The following is a 23,931-nucleotide window of genomic DNA, read 5'->3' as shown; positions in this document are numbered from 1 at the left end:
TAAATTGATATCCCTACTTATGAAGAAATATGGATCCACTTTTAACTAACAATTTATGATTTCTAGAAAGTTTTTTAGTAGTTTTATAATGTTAGAGAGATTTTTCTAATGTTAATGACAAAGAACAAAGCTTAATTTTTATGCATGTGGATAGGCTAAAAGTTATAAATTTATTGTATAAGGACTTAAATTTTAAAAAAAGAAAAGACTATTATGGATGACTAATTAATTTAAATATGTATTTTAAGAGTTTATAGTCGTTCAACCAATTAGAAATTATACTTTTAAAATAATTACTGTAAAATTTAATAAAATTAAAAAACTGCTTCATGAAAATTAGTTTTGCTTTTTTAATTGGCTTTCTACTTCACTTAATCTCAAATTTATACAAACAATTTATGGATGTATGTATATAAACAATAAAGAAAATGGGTAATATGTAATTACAGAAGGCGCCAAGTGAAGCCATTATCTTCTTGTGTGCGTGCAGTACCCTGTCCTTTCCCCAGTCAGTAGTCACCACCACCACCTATCTATCTATTATCCATATTCCATCACCATTTCCCCTCTTACTCTGTTTCGAGAGATGAACTCGTTGAACCGTTACACTATCAGATACCCACCATAGCATAACGCTTTCCCCCAACACCACCAACTGCGTCTTCTTCTTCTTCTTCTTCTTCTTCATGGCCGAACTTGGTTTTTCGCACCCCCATCACCTTTTTCGCCCCAATGCTCCCTTCATTATCCCACCCAAGAGGTGTGTGTATCTTTTCACAGGACATTTCTAGTTCTTTATTTGCCCTTAATTCTCTATTGGGTCATTGATTAATTGAATGAATTGGTGTGTACCCAATTCATGTATGCTGTTTATGTTGGCCAACGTGGTTAGAGACGAGAAAAACTCTCTTTTTGGGAGGAAAAAAATTATTCCTTTTCAATTTCAATCTGTTTGTTTGGTTTGAGTAGGTGGGAAACAGAAAGCAGCGGATGGAAATGGAGTTTAGATGAAAAAAGGTTTCGATTTTATCTCATTAAATCACTTTGAGGTGTTGGACTCATTTTCATGCTGCAGTGGTAGCCAAAATTTGTGTTGTGGGGTTGAGTGTTAATGACTTCTACTTTTTTTTCAACCTTCCCACATTTTTGTAGATTTAAGTGATGTTCAGCATTGCCACTTTCCACCTACTCAAACAAAGTTGTCATGGATCAGCTTTGCTAATTCCATCACTTTGAACAAAAATTAGACTGGCTGAAGCTTTTAGATTCTAGTATTCTACACAATTATTGTTGGTTTCTCATCATTTGTTTGATTAGAAAGTCTTGACTCTTGAGCTAATATGTTGAAACAAAGTAGTATTCTTGCTTACTGAGAATTTCATTACCTGTACTGTACCGCTCATATTTCCCACTAAACATTAGCAAATGGTAATGGGTTCTCATACCGATTGGTGGTTATTTAACCCATTTACTAGACACGTGTCTTGTATGAAGCACTGAATATGTATTGATAGGATGATTAAAGTTAAAGATATCAAATGCATTATTATATATGCCTTTATATTTGAAAGATAAGATAATGATAGACCGATCAAGAATGATGACCGATACAACTAGGAATGGTGATATATTGTCATGTTAATGTCTTGATGGATACACATTCTTTAATGTTAATTGCTTGCGCTTATGCATTAAAATGTTGGAACAGACACATATGCCATCAATATCATGTACCACTGCACAGTGTATTTCGATTGATGTACTGTATGAAGAACCATAAATCAGTCAGAAGTTTAGCTGCATTATCAACAGAGAAAGGTAATTCGAACATCTTTTTTTAAGCTCTTAATTTATTTGTTTATGACTTCATTTTTTAAGTATATGGTTATCTCCTTTCTTTTGGCCACTGGTTTCTTGCTTTGATTTGCTTTTTAATTGTTGGATCCTTATCACAACAGTATTGTTCAAGTGTTAACATCCAAATCATATAATTTATTTTTAATATATTAGTAGAATATGATATTATGATTCAACCTTGGCTTGTTGCAAGATCACAAGGTTAGCGTTGAACTGTAAACATGTAAATATTGGCTATAGATATAATAATTAGACAAATATTTGCTGTTAAAGATTTTGGGAAATTGTGTGTCTAATGCAGACCACACACTATTGTATTTATACTTACATGAGTGGGATACAGTAATAAATACTAATAAAGTCCTAATGATATGTTACATACGTTATATATGTTCATGTGGTGAAATCTAATTAGACATTAGACATATGATACATGTATTAACATTTCTATATCTGACACTCCCCTCTAGGTGGAGCATACAAATCATATGCACAAAAGCTTGTTATAAATATATTCAACTCTGGACCCTTTGAGAGGTTTGGTGAACATGCAACATGCTGTTCACTGGAACCAACAAAGTCAGTTGTAATTTCCCCTGCAAGGACTTTTTCTCAAACAAAGTGACAGTTTATCTCAATGTGCTTGGTCCTTTCATGAAAAAACTAGATAAGAAGCAATGTGGAGAGTGGCTTGGTGTTCACAAATCAACTTCCTCTCCTTGACATCCCCTAACTTTAACAGTTGAAGTAATTGTCAAAGTGACATTAGTTCACATGTTGTGGCTTCTGTAGAAGTCAACATCAATGCTAACTATTCAGGATCCTTGGTGGATAGAAGATCAACATCTTGTTATTGCACCTTTCTTGGAAGTAACATGGAGGAGCAACAAATAGAATGTGGTGGTAAGATCATCAACAGAATCTGAATTTAGAGCAGTTGACCAAGGACTATATGAACTATTGTGGCTGAAAATGATTTTAATAGAATTAAGAGAAACTGAGAGAGAGAAAGTGTTGAAAGATGAGAGAAAGGATATCAATCTATTTAAGGCGAGGATTGCTCAAACTTTATTTGCTTTATTTAAGTCATATATCTAGTCGATGGAGTAAACACCCCCTTTCAACACTGCAATTAAGGCAGCCCAAAGAAGCGGCAACTAAGGTGGGCCAAGGGTGACTACAATTAAGAGGACTTTCCAACACCCCTCATGTCAAGGGATACCCAACAATAAATCTAGGATATGCTTTGATACGATTTTAGAATTTGGGCTTAGGGCCTAACTCAACGCCCCAAAATTGACTTGTAAGGTGAGAATTGCCTAAGCTTTATAAGCTCTGTTTAAGCCATATATTTAATCGATGTTGGACTAAACATACCCCCTTCAACGTTGCAATTAAGGAAGACCAAAGAAGCTGCAACTAAGGCGGGTTAGGAGTGACTGCAATTAAGGTGGTTTTCCAACAAAACATAAACAATCTACAATCCCTTAAATTAATGGATTTCTTTAGAGCAAAATAGACAATTATTTCCTTTATTAGGATAGATTCTGTTTTCTTTTTTTATCTCCCCATTTAATATTGTAAATTTTCAATGTTAGTACTAGCCTTTTGAATCAAGCCATTTCTTCACAGTCGACTTTGGAGTTAGATCATGTACTTCGCTGTTAAAATATCTTATTCTTGTGTTAGAGTTACCTTTCTTGTATCCTTCCCTTTGCTGATTAAGAAAAGTAAAGAATTAGCTTGATGGATTAACATGTTGATAAGATTGTAGAAGTAAATGCTGCATACAACCATAACGATCACTGTTCTTGATGTTAGCTACATTAGTCATGAGTTTTTGTTTTTAAGAAAGAATACTTGGAACTCGGTTCATGTTTCTCTTCATCATTTTATGTAATCTAAGGATACTTCATTCTGCAATTTTACTATCAAATAATCCCTCTCTCAGTAATATAAATTCTGCATGGGTACAAAATCTACCTTTTGATATTGATGTTCAAAATCATGTTTTCTTAATATATTTTACTCTAGTTTAGAATGAATAACGGATCTGGGCAGTTTGCTTTCTCAGGAAAGTCAGCTACTAGTGTTGATGAGTTATGCAAGATCATTTGGACTGTGGAAGCAGATTTAGAAGATGGTCACCTACTGTTCATAACTGGTGATCCTGCTGTATTAGGCTGCTGGAAACCAAACATGGCTGTACTATTGTCTCCTACAGAGCATGCAAACATATGGAAAGCTGAATTTCAGGTAACTTGGCTGGGCTGTCAAATGTAATCTATTTATTTTGTTTTAAAGAAATAATTCTCAAGAAAAAGTTTAAATGAGATGTTTCTTCATTCAGATTATCTTTTTTAATCATCTTGCATTAGATCTGAGCTCAGTTAAGTAGGTTTCTTATACATAGAAAGAAACATATAAAGCAAATCCACGGTATACCAGGAATATTAGAAAGAAACCTCCTCCAATAGGGAAGAATTATATCTCTGAATCTTTCCTTTATCTCTGGAAATCCTTAACACTACTACCTTTGAAAAGCAAATCCTGTCTGTTGAAGATTCTGCAGTTCCTGTCAATACAACCATAGTTTGTATTCTATAATAAATTATAGGAGATCCATTGCACCAAAATTTTGCATCCTCCATCCAGATAAAAATTTTCCTTCCATTAAAATTTAGATTATTATACGAAGCTTCAATATCTTGTAATACTGTATGAACATCAAAATACACATTTTTATGAATTAAGTGACTCAGTTCTAATTTTATGATTGCAGATTGCTTTTGGCTTGAACTTTAAATATAATTATTTCATTAAGGGAAAGTTTGGGTCCTCAAGTGATGTTCTTTGGAGGCCTGGACCAGCTTTTTCTCTGTCAGTACCTCTTACGGTCCTTGAAGACAATAAAATTGTGGTCAGGGATTCATGGATTAGGTCTGATTCCCAGATGTCTTCAGCTCATGCATGGAGCCCCTTCACAGAGGAAACATATCTTCTAGAGCAACCCTCTATATCTTTCCTGAGCAAAGGTATTACATAGTGTTTTTACACTAGTATGAAATATTTGTTTTTCCTAATATGTTTCTGAACACTCAAATACTTTCAGTGGTTTGACAGATGATGGAAGGATTGAGAGTCCCCTTGAAAATGACGTCCTAAAGTTCGAGACACTCCTCTTGGAAGATCAATTACTCTACAACAATGATGACATGGTGATTGCGAATGACAAGGATTTCCAGTCTACTAATGTTCTTTCTGAGAATTACCAGCCTGTTGAGGAACCCTGGCTACATTCATTCTGTTCCGTTGTCTCTAACAATAAAATGGAATCAAATGTTTCTGAAACTGGTGACACTGCAAAAGAGAAGGTGAAGCTGGCAGATAGAGAACAGTTGTTACTTGAAGAAAGTAGTAATATAATGTCAAAAGACTCCTTTTCCACCATTATTCTAATTAACTCATCAATATGTACCATGCAAAGAATTGCAGTACTGGAGGATGAAAAATTGGTTGAATTATTGTTGGAACCAGTCAAGAGTAATGTGCAATGTGATAGTGTATATGTTGGGGTGGTCACAAAGCTTGTTCCTCATATGGGTGGGGCTTTTGTAAGTATTGGGAATTCTAGATCTGCTTTTATGGATATTAAGCAAAATAAGGAGCCATTTATATTCCCTCCATTTCGTCAAAGGACAAAGAAACAAGAAATCGATCTCGAGGGAAAAAATGATCACACGTCTCATGTTATTGATGTATCTGATGGAACATCAGACATAAATTCTGAGGATGGTTGTTTAAAATCTGTACACAATGACTATGATGAGCATGAAGGAGATGATGATTTTTATATTTCAGAAGTTCTTAAGGAGAATGTGAATGGTAGCATGGTTGATGATGAAGTGGAAGCTGACTTTGAAGATGATATAGAGGGAAGTGATGTCCATATAGAAGGAGAAACAAATAACAGTTCTCTTCTTCTTGGCATGAATGGGTCTGTCACCTCTCATATTTTGCAAACAAAAGATACAAAGAAAGCAACCCATGTGACTTCTGGAGAAAATAAATGGATCCAAGTTCGCAAGGGAACCAAAGTAATTGTCCAAGTTGTCAAAGAGGACCTTGGTACAAAGGGTCCCACTCTGACTGCTTATCCTAAACTAAAGAGTAGATTCTGGGTATGTGCTCTTTTATAATTGCACCTTCAAAAAAGTTTGATTGTATATCTTTCTTGTCTTTCATGTAAATTATCTATACCATGTTTTGTCTGAATCAGACTCTGACCTGCAGGTTCTGATTGCATGTTGTGATAAAATTGGAGTCTCTAAAAAGATTTCCGGTGTTGAGCGCACGAGGTTGAAAGTTATAGCGAAGACATTGCAGCCTGAGGGTTTTGGCCTAACTGTAAGAACTGTTGCTGCTGGTCATTCTTTTGAGGAACTGCAGAAAGACTTGGAAGGCTTGCTTTCAACATGGAAAAATATAATGGAACATGCAAAGTCTGCTGCTCTTGCTGCTGATGAAGGGGTGGAAGGAGCTGTTCCTGTAATTTTGCACAGGGCAATGGGTCAGACTCTCTCAGTGGTCCAGGATTATTTCAATGAAAATGTTAGTTCTGTTACTAGTTTAGAGTCACTCTATTGATTAGAAGAGTGTTTAACTTAACAGTATCTATTTATATTAAAAAGAAAATCCATTTTACATTCTGCTTCTCCTGATTACTTTTTGTCATGATACTTCAGGTTAAGAAAATGGTGGTCGACTCCCCAAGGACATTTCATGAGGTATGGCATTAGCTAATTGCAGAAGGCTAAGTTGCAATATTAGGACAGGATCATGTCTGTTTTTTATGTGAACAATATTGGTTTTTCTTCCCTCATTAATAGAGTTAATCAACGAGAGTAATTCATTGCGAGAATTGTTTTGTGAACCCAACAGTTCCATAGGCTGTCACATGTCAGTTTACCATTTTCTATTTGCAAAAGCCAATCAAAGCCTGGAAAAGTGAAGAACTGAATCTTACATCTTACATGTGTACAAGACTTTATGATCCTAGGTTAGCATGCTGATCCAGTTGTTTGTAGTCAAATAGTGCAATGCGAATGGTATAATTTTTTTTTTGTAATTTAAAAACTTGTATCACTGACTAATTTAAGGTTCAATATACAAACCGACCCTTCCATTTTGGTGATTTCAACCTTTTTATTTATTCTTTAGGTGACCAATTACCTTCAAGAAATTGCCCCTGATCTTTGTGATCGAGTTGAACTATATGATAAAAAAGTTCCCTTGTTCGATGAATTCAACATTGAAGGAGAGATAGACAATATCCTCAGCAAAAGGTGAAATTTGGTGACTTTTTTTGTAAAACTTTTAGTGTGTATTATCCTTGTCTGTATTGTCTTTTTCTTTATAGATAATTTGTTAGATTTTGTTAGAATATCCTCAGAATATCTTTAGAACGTCTCCATTTCATCTTACAGTTTTTTAGAATATATTGTGAAATCAATTAGTTATCTAATTGAGGAAATCTTAGTCATCACTTTTTATTATGTTTTGTTGTTTAATTAGGTTAGGAGTCTTATTGTATTCGTAGGCTTGTAATTTTAATAGTAATACTAGTATACTACACTAGTACTTCAATTAATAGTAGTATAAGGAGGAATATTGGATTAGTATTTTGTGTCATGATGCCTCACAACAAATCAATATCAATCTCAGATTATTCATTGGCTTATTTCTCTGGTTTACTACTTCCTTACCTAAACTCTAATTCCAACAGACTGCTTATGTGTAAACCAACTTAGTGTGATATAAAATGTAGCAGGAGATGATGATTATTTGTCAATTTTTTTAAGCTAATGCCAAAAACATTTGGTTTTTAATCATGTAGTTCTTGGTGTTATTTGGGATAAAATAAATCATAATTGACTTTTTTCAATTATAAAAGGCTTTCTTAAAGCAAATTCTTAATCATATCTTCCTGATATCAAATAATTGAATTTTCATAAGATGTCCAATGGGATTAAAAACCATAATATTATTATTGTTAAAAAGAATAAAAGAAAATGCCAAAAAGAATATTGTTATCGTTAAATAGCAGTCCCCCCCTCCCCGATATTTTGTATAAAATGTCAATTGATCTGGCCTTCCTGGACACTTGGTATTAAAATTCTTAACTTGATAACTTTCTTTATGTTGATCAATTTATAGGGTTCCACTTGCTAATGGAGGTTCTTTAATCATTGAACAAACTGAGGCACTAGTTTCTATTGATGTAAATGGAGGGCACGGGATGCTTGGTCATGGAAATTCCCAACAGCAAGCTATTCTAGATGTCAATCTTGCCGCTGCAAAACAAGTATGTCAGATGTGACACTCTATTATCATTTATTTGTCCATCACATAGGCTTTACACTTTAGTAAGATAAACTTTGCATTTTTCTTGTTCTGCTGACAAGTACTGTTATTTATTTATTTTACTACAGAACTGTTTATTCTTCAATCTTCATTACTTTCTTTCAATTTTATAATATATATTCAGAACATCCTTTAAAGTGCAGTGCTTCATCTTAAGTCCTGATATATTTCTGAATAGTCAATGAATTCCTCTTCACAAGAATTTCAAGGATGTTTCAATAAATTTAATATTTTTAATTTGGAGTTAACCTTTGGTCTATTGCCAATATAAATTTTATACACTATCAAGTAAAAAGATATACTGTGAAAATAAGATAATTTACTTTTACCAATACTAATCTGTGGTGCAATATTGTTCTATGGCAGTCTTGAGTGTTTTACATTGACACTGGATATAGTTTAAATCCTTTATCCTGTTGATTTAGAAGACTTTAGAGTGATAAAGATTTCCAGTTTAGATTAATGCGACAATGTGGTTTTATTGAAATTGAACAATTTAGTGTTCTATAGCAGTTAATTGAAATTGAGTACCAACAATAACTATAAAAAGGTTCTTTACTACATGCTAGGCTTTAGTTAATTTGTCACATTTGATAGTAAGGAGATAGAATCATGATTTTTTGGAAGAAATGTAAATTTATCATTATGCTGATCTGTATTTGCATGAAGGGCTAATGAAGGAAAAGACTATTAAATTGGGTTTGTACTAGTAGAAGCTTCTAAGAAGAAAGACATTTTAAAAGTCTATTTTAACTTAACATACCATTCCATTAATCAAAGTTTCCTGGTTCACAACTTCCTTGCTAATGGTACTCAATTAATATAATTACTATTTTTGCTGAAAAAAAAAATGTAGCACCTATAACCTCTTATTTGGTGATAAAACAATTTACAAGATCAAGGACCCAATTACAATTTTTTTAGTTTAGGTCTTAGGGACCTAATTAAAAAATTCCCAAATAGCTCAGGGACCTATTGATTAATTTAACTTAAGTAGATAAGTGGATAGAATGGATATTTATACTTGTGGCATTACATGCAAATTAGAGAATTCTATATTTACCCTGACAATCTTGTAAGATGATTCATGGAGTTATATATTTCATATTGATTCTATTTCATTTTTCTTTTTTTCTTTAAGTAAAAAAAATCTTGTGCCTTTGTTTTCTTTTGCAGCATTAATTCATGTGAAGCAGTGCAATTTTTTAATAGAAACATTGTGTTACAGATTGCAAGGGAGTTGCGACTACGGGATATTGGAGGCATCATTGTGGTAGATTTCATTGATATGACAGATGAGGGTAAGTAGAAATCTCCCATGAGTTTGTGCATATTAAGTATTGAGTAACGGGAGAAGGCATCTCTCAGATTTATTTTAAAAATATTTTAGTATTACTGTTTGGAGTTTTAAAATCACTGACTAAAGCTTTAAATAATCCTACTCGGTAGTTTTCATGGCATTATTTTGTTATTTTTAATAGTTTTTTTTATCGGCCAATGTTAATTGTTAGTTTGTTAGTTTTTGTTAGTAGGAGGGATTCAAACCCATGACCTCTCCCTCCCCCCTTCTCCCTCCAACCACTAGGCCAACCTTATAACTCCTTGTTATTTTTAATAGTAACATGCAAAACTGCATAGCTTTTAATATTCCCCTTATAAGCTCACAATTCATGAGTCATGACTATCACCATGAAAAATTTGTCAACCTAACTTGTAAGCATGTATGGTATTATTTATATGCTTGCAAATTAAGTTATCAATGGCAACAAAGTTCAATTATTGATGGATTATTTGGTTTGAATTTGATACAATCAAATTTGCTCTCTAGAGAAATGCTAGCAACACTTTCTCTAACATCCTCTTTTGAACACACTCTTTGTTATTGACTGAAATATGTTTGAAATTACAAAAAAATGTGGGTCCTGCTTCTTATTTAATGAGATCCGTTAGTGATTTAGTAGTTTCCTATAAATTTTAACCAATAATAAAGAGTGTGTTAGGAGTGTAATTGAGAGTGTTAGAAGTAGTGTAATTGAGTGTGTTGTTAGCACTCTTCCTCTCAACAGTATTTTCACGGATTGAAATGTTTTTTTTCCTGTTGTTAACTATTCTCCTTTTTTCCATCTGATTGAAATGTATTTGATCTCTACTTAAAACCTGCAAGGGCTTCCATAAAGGCTGAACTACAATTACACATTTATAAAATTTACTCAAAATTTTGTGCTGGAAAGTGGTAATGAGTACTCTCTTCCTTTTCTTTGTAAGCCTGTACTTCCACCTAGTGGTAATGAGTACTCTCTTCCTCTTCTGAGTTTGAAATATGAACATACAGGTTTGCAACTGTCTTTAGTATAATATTACCCTAAATTTCTGGACAAATGAAATGTACAAAAATAGTTTTATATCTCTAACAAAGTCCTTGAAGTGAAGATCTACGGAGTTTGAAATGTGAACAGAGTACAGGCTTGCAACTGTCTTTAGTGTAAATATAATAGACCGTAAATTTCTTGATAAAATGCCAGGGTTAAGTAGACACTTGGTCTGTTAGATCCTTAGTAACATGTCAGAATATCTCTTCCCTACAAGCTTTACTTGTTAAACAAAACCCATTCTGGTTTTGAAATTTGTGACATCTCTCTTCAAAGGGAAAAATAGTATTAGTTCTCCTTCTATCAGATGTTGTACCTACTTTTGTATACTGTGTTCTCTTTTGTTTGAGTCTCAATATCACTTTGTACACAGAAGTGATAGCATCAGTGTTTTCAGAGGAACTGTAATTGGCCTAACCAATCTGTATAGGGATGCAAAATATTTTGGAGCTCATCTGCAGCCAACTCTTCCATAAAACTAGTAGTGGGGTCCTAGTCCCTCTTAAGTTTTAAGTTGTACTACTCCATCCCTGTATACAAAGACTCTTTTGAGAAATTTGCTTATCCCTTTTTATAAGACCCCTTTTAAATTGTCTATTGTATAAATTATTTTTTGACTAAAATACCCTTAATTACTTCCCAATTTTGTAATCGTAAACAATGAATGCTATAAATTAATAAGATTAACTCATTCTTTCTCTTGTAAGGATTGAGGAAGATGACTAGTGCATATTAATTAATTAGGTGAAAATAGTGAGATGATGAAATAATACAAATTGTTAACAAATTTGATGTTACTAACTAAACTAACCAACTTTTTTAATTCATGTAAATTAGTTAAATGGGTCTTATATATAGGGACAAATGTAGTACACAATTAACAATTTATTTAAAATTGAATTATTTTCTCAACCTTATTCATTTATTCCTGGTTTCTGGATTCTGTTATTGGCATTAATTTTTTTTTCTGTCTGGACTGCTGTAGTTAATTCTTCAAAGCTCAAACTTAAGTGCAGAAGAATAAGAGATGCAAGAGAAAATAATTAAAAAAAAGGAAATAAATGGACAGCCAGTGATTGGATCACCTAATTTTTGCAATCAAGTTTGTGGTTGCCCTCACACCAAGTCGTCAGGTTGTCCTGGGACTTTGTGCTTTAAAGCCACCTAATGCCACATCAGATATTAGTTTTTCCTGATTTTCATTATGTTGGAAATGTAGAATTCTATTTGGAAGCATAGGAACAACATCATTTTCTCAAATGCTACCTTCAATGCTCACAAATTAATGGATGATGCAGTGTTTCTTCTATGGACATGGCTAAGATGCTTGGAAAAGAATTTCACTCTTCATTTCAATCATTGGTCCTCAAATATCAAATCTGTTTTTAGTAGGACAGGGATATAGGAAACTACACTACTTTGTTCTTAACTTAGGACAGTAGCATATTTCAGCTTTGTATAAATATGCTAATTACTAATCTACTTGTCATCTATCTCTAAATCTTGTATTATTCAGTACCTCTGGTACTCATTAATGATATATTATATTTTGGCCGAGCAAAAAAAAAATGGAGTGAGAACTGGTAGATGTAACTGATTGAGGCATCTAGCCTCAATGGCTCAATGTAAACAATCTCACGAATGTTTTAATATTCTTAAGTTGATGAATGATATTTGAGTATGAAATAGTTCAATTTTTATGCCACTATGATATGACATCTCCCTCAGTGTTATTATTCTCAAAGTCCTTATCAATATATTTATTTATTAAATTTGGATTCTTCTTGATCAGCAAATAAAAGATTGGTCTATGAAGAAGTCAAGAAAGCCATTGAGAGAGATAGATCAATGGTGAAGGTCTCTGAATTGTCTAGACATGGACTTATGGAAATAACTCGAAAAAGGGTATGTTGCTTGTCTATGGTGAATATTAGCCATTTGTTATCCCATTATCAGAGACAAGTGTGGAAAAGAAAGATGTGTTTCATATGAAACATCAAGCGACCTTCCCCCTTTTTCTTTTGTATATAACTTTCCATTGGTTTTATTCAAGTATAACTTCTCAAATAGTATGCCAAATTTACTGATCACCATCTTTCAACTTGATTCAACTCACTGAACTCAGACATGCTAAAATGGCTATAGATTGAAAAGAATAATGCTTGAACTACATTTTTCTTTTTCAAGTTGCTTTCCCTCTGATAATTGTTGGCACAACACTCAGTTAAGTTTAGTAAGATTTATTAAAATGAATTACCGATGCTTTACCAATGTTTGACAGGTTCGACCAAGCGTGACATTCATGATTAGTGAACCATGTGCTTGTTGCCATGCCACAGGCAGGGTGGAAGCTTTAGAGACATCCTTCTCAAAGATTGAACAGCAAATCTGTCGGCTTCTTGTAAGTAGATATTTTCAATTTCAGAATTTTGTTTCAGCCATAAATCATGGGGACAAAGAAGCCTTGAAACTAAGTGGGACAATTGAAAAGTTCTATTTGACATTTTCTTTAGCACCTATAACCAAGAAAGTTGCATATATTATATAAGATGGATTTTAGGGTCAACTTGTTGACCTGTCTTAGTGTATATTACCTGCTGCAATGTATTTTTCTTCTTTTCTCTTCTTGTTTATTGGTAATTTGTATCACTAGATCATAATAATACTCTGTTCACTTGTCATAGTATTGCTATTAGCGTATACTTACTCCACTAAGTCTTTTTACTTAGTGTCTACTGTTATCTGTTGTTTGTAAGCTGTCAGTGAGCTCAGTTAGTTACAGTTCTAACTATAGTTAGTAACTGATAGGGTTAGTTAACAGTTAGTCACTCTATATATAGAGATGACACTATCCTTTTGTAGCTGTCTAATCAATTTCTGATCAATGAGGAATCAGATTCTATCAAACTCTATTATGGTATCAAAGAGCTAGGTTGCGATCTGTAACAAAGTTTCGTTTCAATTTTTCTTTCGATTTTTTTCCTTAAGCTTTTGATCTTCAATCTCTTTACCCTCCTCCACCACCGATCTCCGCCGATCTTTGTTGTGATGGCTACTCCTGTTACTGCCGATGATTGTGGTGGTGATCCTCCGCCAAACGGAGATCCTGTGCTGCCAATTCAACCTTCTCCAGCGCACATGAACTTCCATCACTCCATCACTGAAAAGCTTAATTCGGTGAACTATCTCTTCTGGAATTCGCAAGTTGAGCCTGTGATTCGAGGACATTGTCTTCATCACTTCACTGAGAACCTGCAGATTCCAGAGTGGTTTGCGACACTTGTGGATCCTGATGCTGGTCGCGTCACTACTGCGTATTGAGCCTGGGAGCAACAAGATCAAATGTTGCTTTTGTGGTTTCAATCCACTATTTCTGCTCCGATGCTTCGAAAGTTCATCGGTTGCACCAGTTCGTGGCTAGTCTGGGATAAGAATCACAACTATTTCCATGCTCACACGAATGTGAAGGCTCGGCAACTTCGCATTGAACTGCGTCAACTTACTCTTGAAGGTTGTACTATTTCTGATTTTCTGATGGAGATTCAGAATCTTGTTGATTCTGCTATTGGTGATCCTATTACTATTAGAGAACATGTTGACATTATTATTGAAGGTTTACCAGAAAATTATGAGTCTTCTGTTTCACACATCAATAATCGGTCTGAACCCCTAACTATTGATGAAATTGAAACTATTCTCCTTGGTCTTGAGGCTCGCATTGATAAATTTATGAAGAAACCTGTAGTCTCTGTCAATGTTGCTTCTACTTCTACTGCATACTCTGTGTCCAGCTCCGTCTCACCTCAAGCTAATTTCATGCAAGAAAGCAACACTTAGCAACAATCTGGTAATCAAAGTCAGTTTCAGAATCAAAATAACGCAACCTGATCAAACTCAGTATCAAAATTTTAATGGTGGTCATGGCGGTCGTGGTGGCCACTTTGGAGGTAGAGGAGGCCATGGTGGCAGAGGTCGTAGCAACATTCAGTGCTACATCTGCCAAAAGTTTGGTCATGATGCTGCAAACTGTTGGCACAAGCCTTCATCTCCTTATGCTGCAAACTGTTTCCATATTCTACTGTTTTTTCTACACTTCAGCAATTCCCCTCATCCTATCAGATTGTGCAGGCACCTATGCCTCAGCAAATGCAACCTTCTGCTACCTTTGTGCAGCAATCCATGCCTTAGCCAATGCAATATATGCAGCAGCAACTTCCAATGCAACCTATGCAGCAGCAACCTCAAATTTTTTGGGGTACTCTTCCTCAAAATGCAATGTCTCAGCAAATGCCTTCCTCAACTTCTATACCTCCACAAATGCCTACCTCGAACCCTATGTCCTCTCATAATCCACAAGCCCTAACAATTGGTTCCACTGCTAGTTCATCCAGCAACTGGTATCCTGATTCAGGGGCTTCACATCATGTGACCTCCAATGTTGAAAACATCCAGCAATGTGCTCCCTTTGAGGGTCCTGACCAAGTCATTATAGGCAATGGTCAAGGTTTTCATATTCATTCTATTGGCTCTACATCCTTTCTTTCTCCCTTTAATAAAAATACTAATCTCATGCTCAATATGCTTTTGCATGTTCCTACTATTTCCAAAAATCTATTAAGTGTCAGTCAGTTTGCAAAGGATAATTCAATTTATTTTGAATTTCATCCTAATACTTGTTTGGTGAAATCTCAGGGCTCCAATGAGATTCTGCTCAAAGGACATCTAGGGTCTGATGGATTGTACAAATTCCCTCACATGCTGTATTCCTCAAGTGCTCCCACTTCAAGCTCATTTAGGAATGTGTCTTTCAATTCTGCTTTACATTCCTCTCTTGTAAATACTGCTTCTCTTAATTTCATTACAACAAGCACTTGGCACTCTAGATTAGGGCACCCAAGTGCTGCTACTCAAAATCTTGTAATGCAACTCCGTAAAATTCTATTAATGAATAAAAATGAGCTTGACTTTTGTTGTTCTTGCTGTCTTGGTAAAGCACATAGATTGCATGCTCCTTATCTTCTACTACCTATTCTCAACCTGTTGAACTGATTTTCAGTGACTGGTGGGGTCCTGCCCCCTTTGTTTCCTCTACTGGTTACAGCTACTATGTTACTTTTGTAGATGCTTTTACCAGGTATACTTGGATTTTTCTTCTCAGACACAAGTCTGAAACTCTAAATGTCTTCAAACAATTCAGAGTCATGGCAGAAAAACAATTTGGCTTTCCTGTCAAATCTGTTCAGTCTGATTGGGTTGGGGGGGGGGGGGGGGGGGGAATTCAGACCTTTTCAGCAGCTAGGTATTCTTCATAGGGTCATTTGTCCTCACACACATCACCAAAATGGTGTTGTGGAGAGAAAACATAGGCACATAGTGGAGCTGGGGTTGACTCTTTTGGCTAAAGCTTCACTCCCTCATTTCTGACCAGTGTCTATTTAATTAATAGACTTCCTAGTTGTTTTCCTCTCCTACAAGAAGAATAAACTCCAATTCAGTCTCAAGAATGCATTTTCTGGGATATTCTCCTACGCACAAAGGCTACTAATGTCTTTCTTCTGAAGGCAGAATCTACATATCTAAGAATGTGGTGTTCAATGAGTCCAGATTTCCCTATGACCTCTTTCCCTCTTCCTCTTCATCTAAATCACAGCCTCTATCAACCTTGCCCTCAAGCAATATGACACAGATTTCAAGAAACTTTTTCACCAGTTATTAAGCCTATTACTGTTAGACTTCTTCTCACTTTGGCTGTCACCTATCACTGGCCCATACAGCAGCTGGATGTGAACAATGTCTTTTCCATGGCATTCTACAAGAAGAAGTCTACATGCAGCAGCCTCCAGGATTTGATTCCTCCAACAAATCTCTGGTCTGCAAGCTTTACAAGGCTATCTATGGCCTTAAGCAAGCTCCTAGAGCTTGGTTTGGCAGACTAAAAGAACTGATTCTCAAGCTTGATTTTCAATCTAGCAAGTGTGATCCCTCTCTTTTTGTCTATTCCAAAGGATCATCAACTGTTTGCATGCTGATCTATGTTGATGACATAATTATCACAGGCAGCAATCCAACTTTGCTGCAGCAGCTCATTTCCAAGCTTAATAATGTGTTCTCCCTCAAGGATCTTGGCTGTCTGGACTATTTTCTTGGAATAGAAGTTTAAACTCAACCTGATGGGTCTCTTATTCTCACACAGGCCAAATACATTAGGGATCTTCTGACCAAAACAAATATGTCTGAAGCTAAGCTTATCTCCTCACCAATCTGAGTGGCTGCAAGCTGATCAAAGAAGGCTCTGACCCTCTCACTGATCCCTCTATGTACAGATCAGTAGTGGGTGCTCTGCAGTATGCCACAATTACCAGACCAGAGATAAGCTTCTCTGTTAACAAAGTCTGCCAGTTTATGAGTCATCATACTCTTGAAGCTCATTGGGTAGCAGTCAAAAGGATAAATTGAGGTATCTCAAGTTGGGGCTTGCATCTAAGACCAGCTTTTGCTCCTTTCTCCATCACAGCCTTTTGTGATGCTGACTGAGCCTCTGACCCAGATGATAGAAGATCCACATGAGGTGCTTGTGTCTTCTTTGGACCAAATCTGATCTCCTGGTGGTCCAAGAAGCAGTCAGTGGTAGCTTGTTCAAGTACTGAAGCTGAATACAGGAGTCTTGCCTTGGTTACTGCTGAAGTATCCTGGCTTCAATCTCTTCTTTCTGAGCTTGCAGTCAAACATGCTGTTCCTGTTATTCATTGTGACAACATGGGCACTGTGCCTCTTGTTCACAACCCTGTTCTTCATGCAAGAATCAAACACATGGAACTTGATCTATTCTTTGTTCGGGGAAAAGTTCTTAGTAAGCTGCTGAAAGTGGTCTATGTCCCAGCTCTTGACCAATATGCTGATATTCTCACCAAGGCCCTCTCTCCTATCAACTTTGAATTGTACAGAACCAAGCTCACAGTGTGTGATTCTTCTGTTTTTGCTAAGAATCCCTCACCATGAGCTTGCGGGTGAGTATTAGAGCATACTTACTCCACTAAGTCTTTTTACTTGGTGTCTATTGTTATCTGTTGTCAGTGAGCTGTCTACTAGTTACAGTTCTAACTATAGTTAGTTAGTAACTGATAGGGTTAATTAACAGTTAGTCACTCTATATATAGAGATAACACTATCCTTTTGTAACTGTCTAATCAATTTCTGATCAATGAGAAATCAGATTCTATCAAACTCTATTAATTGCTACTCATTGGAATGACTAGTAAGTGTGATTTCTTGTTTGCTGTCATTCACATCCCAGGCAACAATGGACCATAAGGCAGACCCTGAAAAACCCAAGTTGTGGCCAAAATTTATTCTGAGGGTTGACCATCGTATGTGTGAGTACCTGACTTCAGGGAAAAAGACAAGACTTGCAACATTGAGCAGTTCTCTCAAAGTTTGGATTCTCTTGAAGGTATAACTGATCAATGGATAGATGCTATGCTTGTACACTTTTACCATGCTTTATATTTATCAATTCAAGTTACTTTTAGTATAATATACCTGCTATTGCTTACGGGAAGTATTGGAAGGGTTGGTTTTACTTTGCAAAGTGTGGGGGCAAAACCTTCAGTGCCGTGATGATGATCATAATAATAATAATAAATTGGATTTGGATCCTCTATTTTAGGAATGCTTCCTAGATGCTGTCTTTCGGTGCATATTACATTTCTGTCGGGTGAATGACATGCAAGTGCAGTCAAACTCTTTAGAAGCTAGGTTGGAATTTTATTTAATGGTGTAATTTTTTTGTCATAGAAGATTTTTGGTGTCAAAGCCTATATATATTAAATGTGATTTTGGGTTTGATAAAGCAATGCTATGAAAATAATTGTGTCTCAATTAATTCTCTTAGGCTTATAATTTTTAAGTCCTGCATTGCTTAGCACTGATTTTCTGTTTGTAATCTTTAAGGTTGCCAGAGGGTTCATTAGAGGATCGTTCGAGGTCAAACCATTTACAGATGACAAGGTGGAAAAAAATCAGCATAAAGTTGCCATTTCAATGTTAAGATCCTCAGAGGCCAGAACCAAAACGCCTGGTCAAAATGTGACTCTTGTTCAAGTAAAAAAATCAAAGGCTAGGGGAAAATAAACAGTTCTTACTTGAAATAGCATTTGATCTAGCTCCACATGAATTTTTTCTGTGCCATACTTAGGGAGAAAAACCAGGGTCACAGGGTGGAAGGGCAAAAATAATCCGAGTTCACTTTTTGAGAGCAAGTTAGAAACAAGCTGCTATAGGTTCAGCTTTCAGGCGGGTATATACCACCCCGAAACTGATCACAATGCGCAATTTTGTTTGTAAAGAGCACTTTTTTCCAATTGATTACGAGTAGCAGTTTTCATCATTTGAAACAACTGTCATGGAGGAATAAGAGAAACTGGGGTACTCTAGCAGACATTTAACCTGATCTACAGAAATAATCTACATTGATGGAAAAATTGACTTCCTGTCCGAGAGGGAGAAAATAGTTCAAGAGTAATGCTAGTGTCATCACAAAAACAATAGCATGAGCAGAGTTATGAATGTTTCAATAGAGCTACCCCTATGATTTTTTTTTTGTACATCATTTTTTATATTATTCTTAAAGTAAATTACATTGAGACTCCTTTAGATTTTGTCAAATTTCTTTTGATACTTTTTTTCTTCTCTTACCTCTACATTAATATCTTTAATTGTTTGAAAAACATTATACCAAAATTGCAATTTTGTCAAAATTTGAATATTTTACGGTTGTTATAACTTTATTTAGATAAGCTAGCCTTTAACTAATTTTTTAAAAACCGTGACCTGACTTAATTAGTATACAGGTTTTGAATTTTAAAAAAATGTACATTGATTATAAATTAGTAAAAAGGCTTGATATAAGTTAGACAGTAGGCTTGGGCAGGCAGTTTTCCTTCCTATGGATACTTATACAGTTATACTCCACCCCTCCTTATGATTAGCATTCTAATTGCATTATTCAAATTCTAACAAATTATATGCGACATCTTGCTCGGATTACAACTGTATTACTGATAGCCAACGGAATTGATGTCTAAATTAGTTGTGTACTGATTATTTCATTCCAAAATGTGTTTGGTTCATTTTATTTTAATAAAATAATCATTTATTTTATCATTTTCATAAGATATTTTGGGAAAAAATAACATTATTTCTCAGAAATAATCAGTACACGAATTAGATTGACCCTTTTGAAAGCATCCAAAAAAGTGTTGTCAAGAAATAAATTTTGAACCGTAGCCACCATGAAAAAAGGACAGTATATGAAAATGTCCTTATTTTGCCAAATGCAATGTTTTTAAAATTAAGATAAATCATTGAACTTATAAAATCATTGGTTCAGGATTCACAGATTAGTCGGAGTTGAATCGAACTGATAATCTGTATTTAAAACAATATAATATTATACATTAAATAATAAATCCAGTATAAAAAAAGTAATAAACTCGAAACTTTTTAATAATATGATATTAAAAAAATTTTAAATTAGTATGAAAGATCATATTACATATTTACATATACAAGTATTTGTTTTAAAAACATTTTAGAAAAATATTTACAAAAAAACTTTTTTTATTTTGAAAATATCGATTTAAACCAATTTTTTAACATCAGTTTTTACCTAGTTTTGACTATATTCGGCTGTTTCTTTGAAAAAACCTTCATTTTTTGTTTTATCGAATTTTGTAAGTTGTCTAGACTGGTCATCCTTCAGTTGATCAGTTCTTATTTCATGTGGTTTTTAAACATGCCGGTCCAATTTTAAGGAATCTGTAACATCACAATGAATTTTAAGGAAAATGAAAGAATCTGTAACATAACAATTCATAAGTGTCAATGCAGTTGCCTAGCAAAGATAAATGAAAATGACGTTCACATTAAAAACTCAGAAAGGAGTATGGTGAAGCATTTTATTTATCGCGTATTGAATTCACCTACTCATGAGTGATTTGTGTCCTTTTATGTGTTTTCTAGTATAGTGAAAGCTTAACTAACACTTTTATGTTTTCTACTTAATGTTAGCCTGCACCTAACAACTTCAGATGCACATTGAAAGCTTCCCTAACACCCTTTCATATTGTCTTTATGGCAATGAAAAAACTATTTCAATCTATGGAAAATAGTCACCTTGTCTTTTTCTTTAGGGAAATAAATTTCTCCTCCGTTTACATCAGTGGCATGCGTCAATATAGGAAACAAAATCAAGTACAAAAAATAACATGGCCAACACCCCTAACAACTGACAATTGAAATAACTATGATTATATCTGAATTTCTAGTAAACTAGTGTGGAAATACAAAAAGAAAAAAAAAATAGTACGTGCACATTATCTTCAAATCATAATTGACTATGTATAATAAGTTTATTAATTTTTACCATCGTCACCTTAAAAGTCATGCCAATCATAATTTTCTAATTGGTCCACAGTATGAAGTTTTTACACTAGTGCATAGTAATTAAGCTCAACGCAAAAAGGGCAAGCACAAAATAAAAAATCAGAATAAGCAGTTTTGTTTCAGTCGTCCACAAGGGATAAGTGATTTAAGAGCGAAACAAATATAAATTAAGAACATCAAAACTTCCAAGTAGTCACTACTCTTACAATACAAAACTATAACGATTTTACTCCTCACTTTTAAGGCTAAAGGATACAAATTCTCAAATGCAACACATATAACAGCTAAAAGTACATCAGACTATGAGGAGTATATTTCAATATATCAAACAATGCAGTTTCAAATCTCACATTAGTTTGCTGCAACATTACAGGTATTAATACCATCCTTGCAATCACTGGTCAAATCATTGAAAGTTTCAAGCTGCTTTTTACCTCTCAAGAACACTTCTGTATCAATGGACACTCTCATGTAACCATCGAATTCAACTGGATTGCCATTATTGAGTTTTGTTGTCTCAGAGTACCACTCACTATTTTCATCCCAAAGCTCCTTATACTCGTCAAGAAAGTGAGTGGTATACTTATCTTTCAGAGGGTCAAAGAAAGATGTATCAGGTTCATTTGTTGCTATGTAGAGGTTCCTTCCTTCATCAATCTTGTCATGCAAGGTTGAGAGAAGCGCATAAGGGGAGGTATGTGCATCAAGATTAGGCCAAAGCTCCCTGTTCCTTGCCTTTTCCCCTCTCACAACATGAACAGAATCATAGTCCCAGTTCAACTTTGAAGATATTGCAGACACTATATCCATCAACCGCCTTGATTTCCATAACAAATGCCACGGCCTTTGCACGACGGATTCTGTCTCTCCTTCACAGACTCTATACCAGTAGTTATCCGGCTCAACAGATCCAAACTTCCTCATGATCAAGGCATCCTTCACATCCATAAGCTTCATGGGCGTGACCCTGAAATCCTCCACAAGATGAAGACTCATCCCATCTTTTTGTTGCCACTTGTTCCAATCTGCCCAAAACTGCTCCTTGTCCAACACAGAAGCTGCCTCCTTTAAATGCTCAAAATCAAAGTAGAACCTGAAATCTTTGCCCTCCTCATCCTGCTTCGATGATGTGTAAATTGAAGACAGACATATGCTCAAATCCATAATCAATGTTCGGTTCAGGTACTGAGCTTCCCCAAGAGCACACAAGAAACTCCACAAGTAATGGTTCATGCTCTTACACCTGTCTCCACCACCCTCATAAATCAAGTATTTACCATGAATAAACGAACTCTCAGACTCGACCACAGGGAGGCTGTCATTAACAATCTCTCCAACAACAGGTAATGCATTCACCTGGTCCAGATTCAGTGGCGTCTTCTCTAGCCCAGCTTTCTGATGCTTCTTCCTCTTCCTTGCATTTACACCAGTATGGTACTCCCCAATGCTAACAACACTAAGTGTACAATTCTCAGACCTATCAATCACAAACCTCCTATAATCCTTATAAAATGCAGCAGCCTTTCCTTCCTTCGGCCTAAACCGCCACGCCATATCACAAGTGCTGTCATTGGAACCGGGAGCCGGCTTCCCAAATCGGTAAAAATGGATGTCCTGAAACTTGTCAATTGTTGCCCTCATCATCAAATGAAATACCTCAGGGTCCTTACAATCAATAGGGCCACTCACATCACACTGAGTAGCCGCAGCTGCATCGCCGGCATCAATAATTTCCGCACTAGCCAAGTTGTCAACATCAGTTGAGTTGATAATGGAGCCAAACGCAGTTTCATTAGCAGCCATGAAATCCTCCCCAGTTCTCACAACACTGTTATCAGACTTGAAAGTTGCATTGGATTTGGAAGTGAGGAATGTGGTGATCTTGGTTGAAGGGTGAAATAAGGGATCCTCAGGTTCATAAGTGGCAGCCATAATGGTGAAAACCAAAACCCCAATAACAAAAAATGAGAAGCAAACGTTCCCAATCATGGCCATGGCATTCTGACCTAAATTCTCAGGCCTGAAACTCCCAGTTCGGGAAAATGCAGCCCGACCCAACATTCTTCTTGTGTATCAAATCACCACCAAGATATGTACCCTACATGAACATGAAAAAACAATGATACCCAGTAAACTATAATGGATTAAGACAACAAAAGGGGTTTAAAGTTAGCATTTTTATTAGAGAGAAAAAAAGATGAAACGAACAAGTATTGGAATTTGAAGATCTGAAAATGAATGGAAGCAGAATACCCATTTATCCAAATTACAAGATCTGAATGCCAAAGTGATAACTAACCTCTTAATCTTATCTTGACAAATGACGGATCAAGCAAAAGGGCATCACTGACACCCTCTCTCTCTTTCTCTCACTGACTCAAAAGGTTTTTGTGCTGCCTATGTATATGCAATAATGCAAGTTGTCAACACAAAAAACGAATTTTGATAATTAAAGAGGAAAAAAACAAAGGGAAAGAAGATGATAGTATAGTATAAGATTGTGATAGAGTAAACAGTGAGTGGAATGCGCACCCAGAATATGGCAGAAAATGACGTGAGAAAATTGAAGAGCTTGACGTAATGCGCACCCATGCATCACGTGATATAGTATATATTATGATTATCAGAGTAAACTATGTATGTATTTTTGTTTCGTCTCAATTTCTGTTAATAAAAGATATTGACGTAAATAGTTCAAAATTTAGATCTTTTAACTAAAGTTTAGGATTTAATCTTCACTTTGGACAAAGAGTAACAACTGAAAATATCTCAAAAGTGGACGATTCAATGGGGAAGATTACAACTCTTGGTTATATAAAAATGAAATTGTTAATTAATT

General features: G+C 35.2%; 2 protein-coding genes across 8 annotated transcripts; one reads left to right on the top strand and one right to left on the bottom strand.

Annotated features, from left to right (window-relative positions):
• The first annotated feature begins 457 nt into the window (after positions 1-457).
• LOC114384737 (ribonuclease E/G-like protein, chloroplastic) lies at positions 458-19,325 on the top strand. Of its 6 annotated transcripts, XM_028344493.1 has the most exons (15): positions 458-760; positions 970-1,017; positions 1,709-1,818; positions 3,932-4,113; positions 4,640-4,892; positions 4,981-6,038; positions 6,151-6,468; positions 6,603-6,644; positions 7,078-7,202; positions 8,074-8,221; positions 9,509-9,581; positions 12,442-12,554; positions 12,931-13,050; positions 17,944-18,099; positions 18,600-19,325. In XM_028344493.1, exons 1-15 carry the CDS (start codon positions 687-689, stop codon positions 18,777-18,779), a joined length of 3,000 nt encoding a protein of 999 aa, XP_028200294.1. In that variant the 5' UTR covers positions 458-686; the 3' UTR covers positions 18,780-19,325. The 6 variants fall into 6 exon arrangements, with proteins under 6 accessions (XP_028200294.1, XP_028200295.1, XP_028200298.1 ...); XM_028344494.1 differs by lacking the exon at positions 970-1,017; XM_028344496.1 differs by lacking the exons at positions 458-760; positions 970-1,017 and having other exon boundaries at positions 1,715-1,818; positions 3,919-4,113.
• Positions 19,326-21,236: 1,911 nt separating this feature from the next.
• Positions 21,237-23,582, bottom strand: LOC114384862. 2 transcript variants are annotated; one of them, XM_028344678.1, is made up of 2 exons: positions 23,392-23,582; positions 21,237-23,190 (listed from the first exon to the last, which is right to left on the bottom strand). In XM_028344678.1, the coding sequence occupies exon 2, from the start codon at positions 23,151-23,153 to the stop codon at positions 21,444-21,446; it is 1,710 nt and encodes a 569-aa protein (XP_028200479.1). In that variant the 5' UTR covers positions 23,154-23,190; positions 23,392-23,582; the 3' UTR covers positions 21,237-21,443. The 2 variants fall into 2 exon arrangements, with proteins under 2 accessions (XP_028200479.1, XP_028200480.1); XM_028344679.1 differs by lacking the exon at positions 23,392-23,582 and adding an exon at positions 23,346-23,364.
• Between the last annotated feature and the right edge of the window lie 349 nt (positions 23,583-23,931).

The sequence above is a fragment of the Glycine soja genome, chromosome 14, assembly GCF_004193775.1.
Source record: "Glycine soja cultivar W05 chromosome 14, ASM419377v2, whole genome shotgun sequence".
NCBI lineage: Eukaryota > Viridiplantae > Streptophyta > Magnoliopsida > Fabales > Fabaceae > Glycine > Glycine soja.
This window is presented reverse-complemented; position numbering and strand designations above follow the sequence as displayed.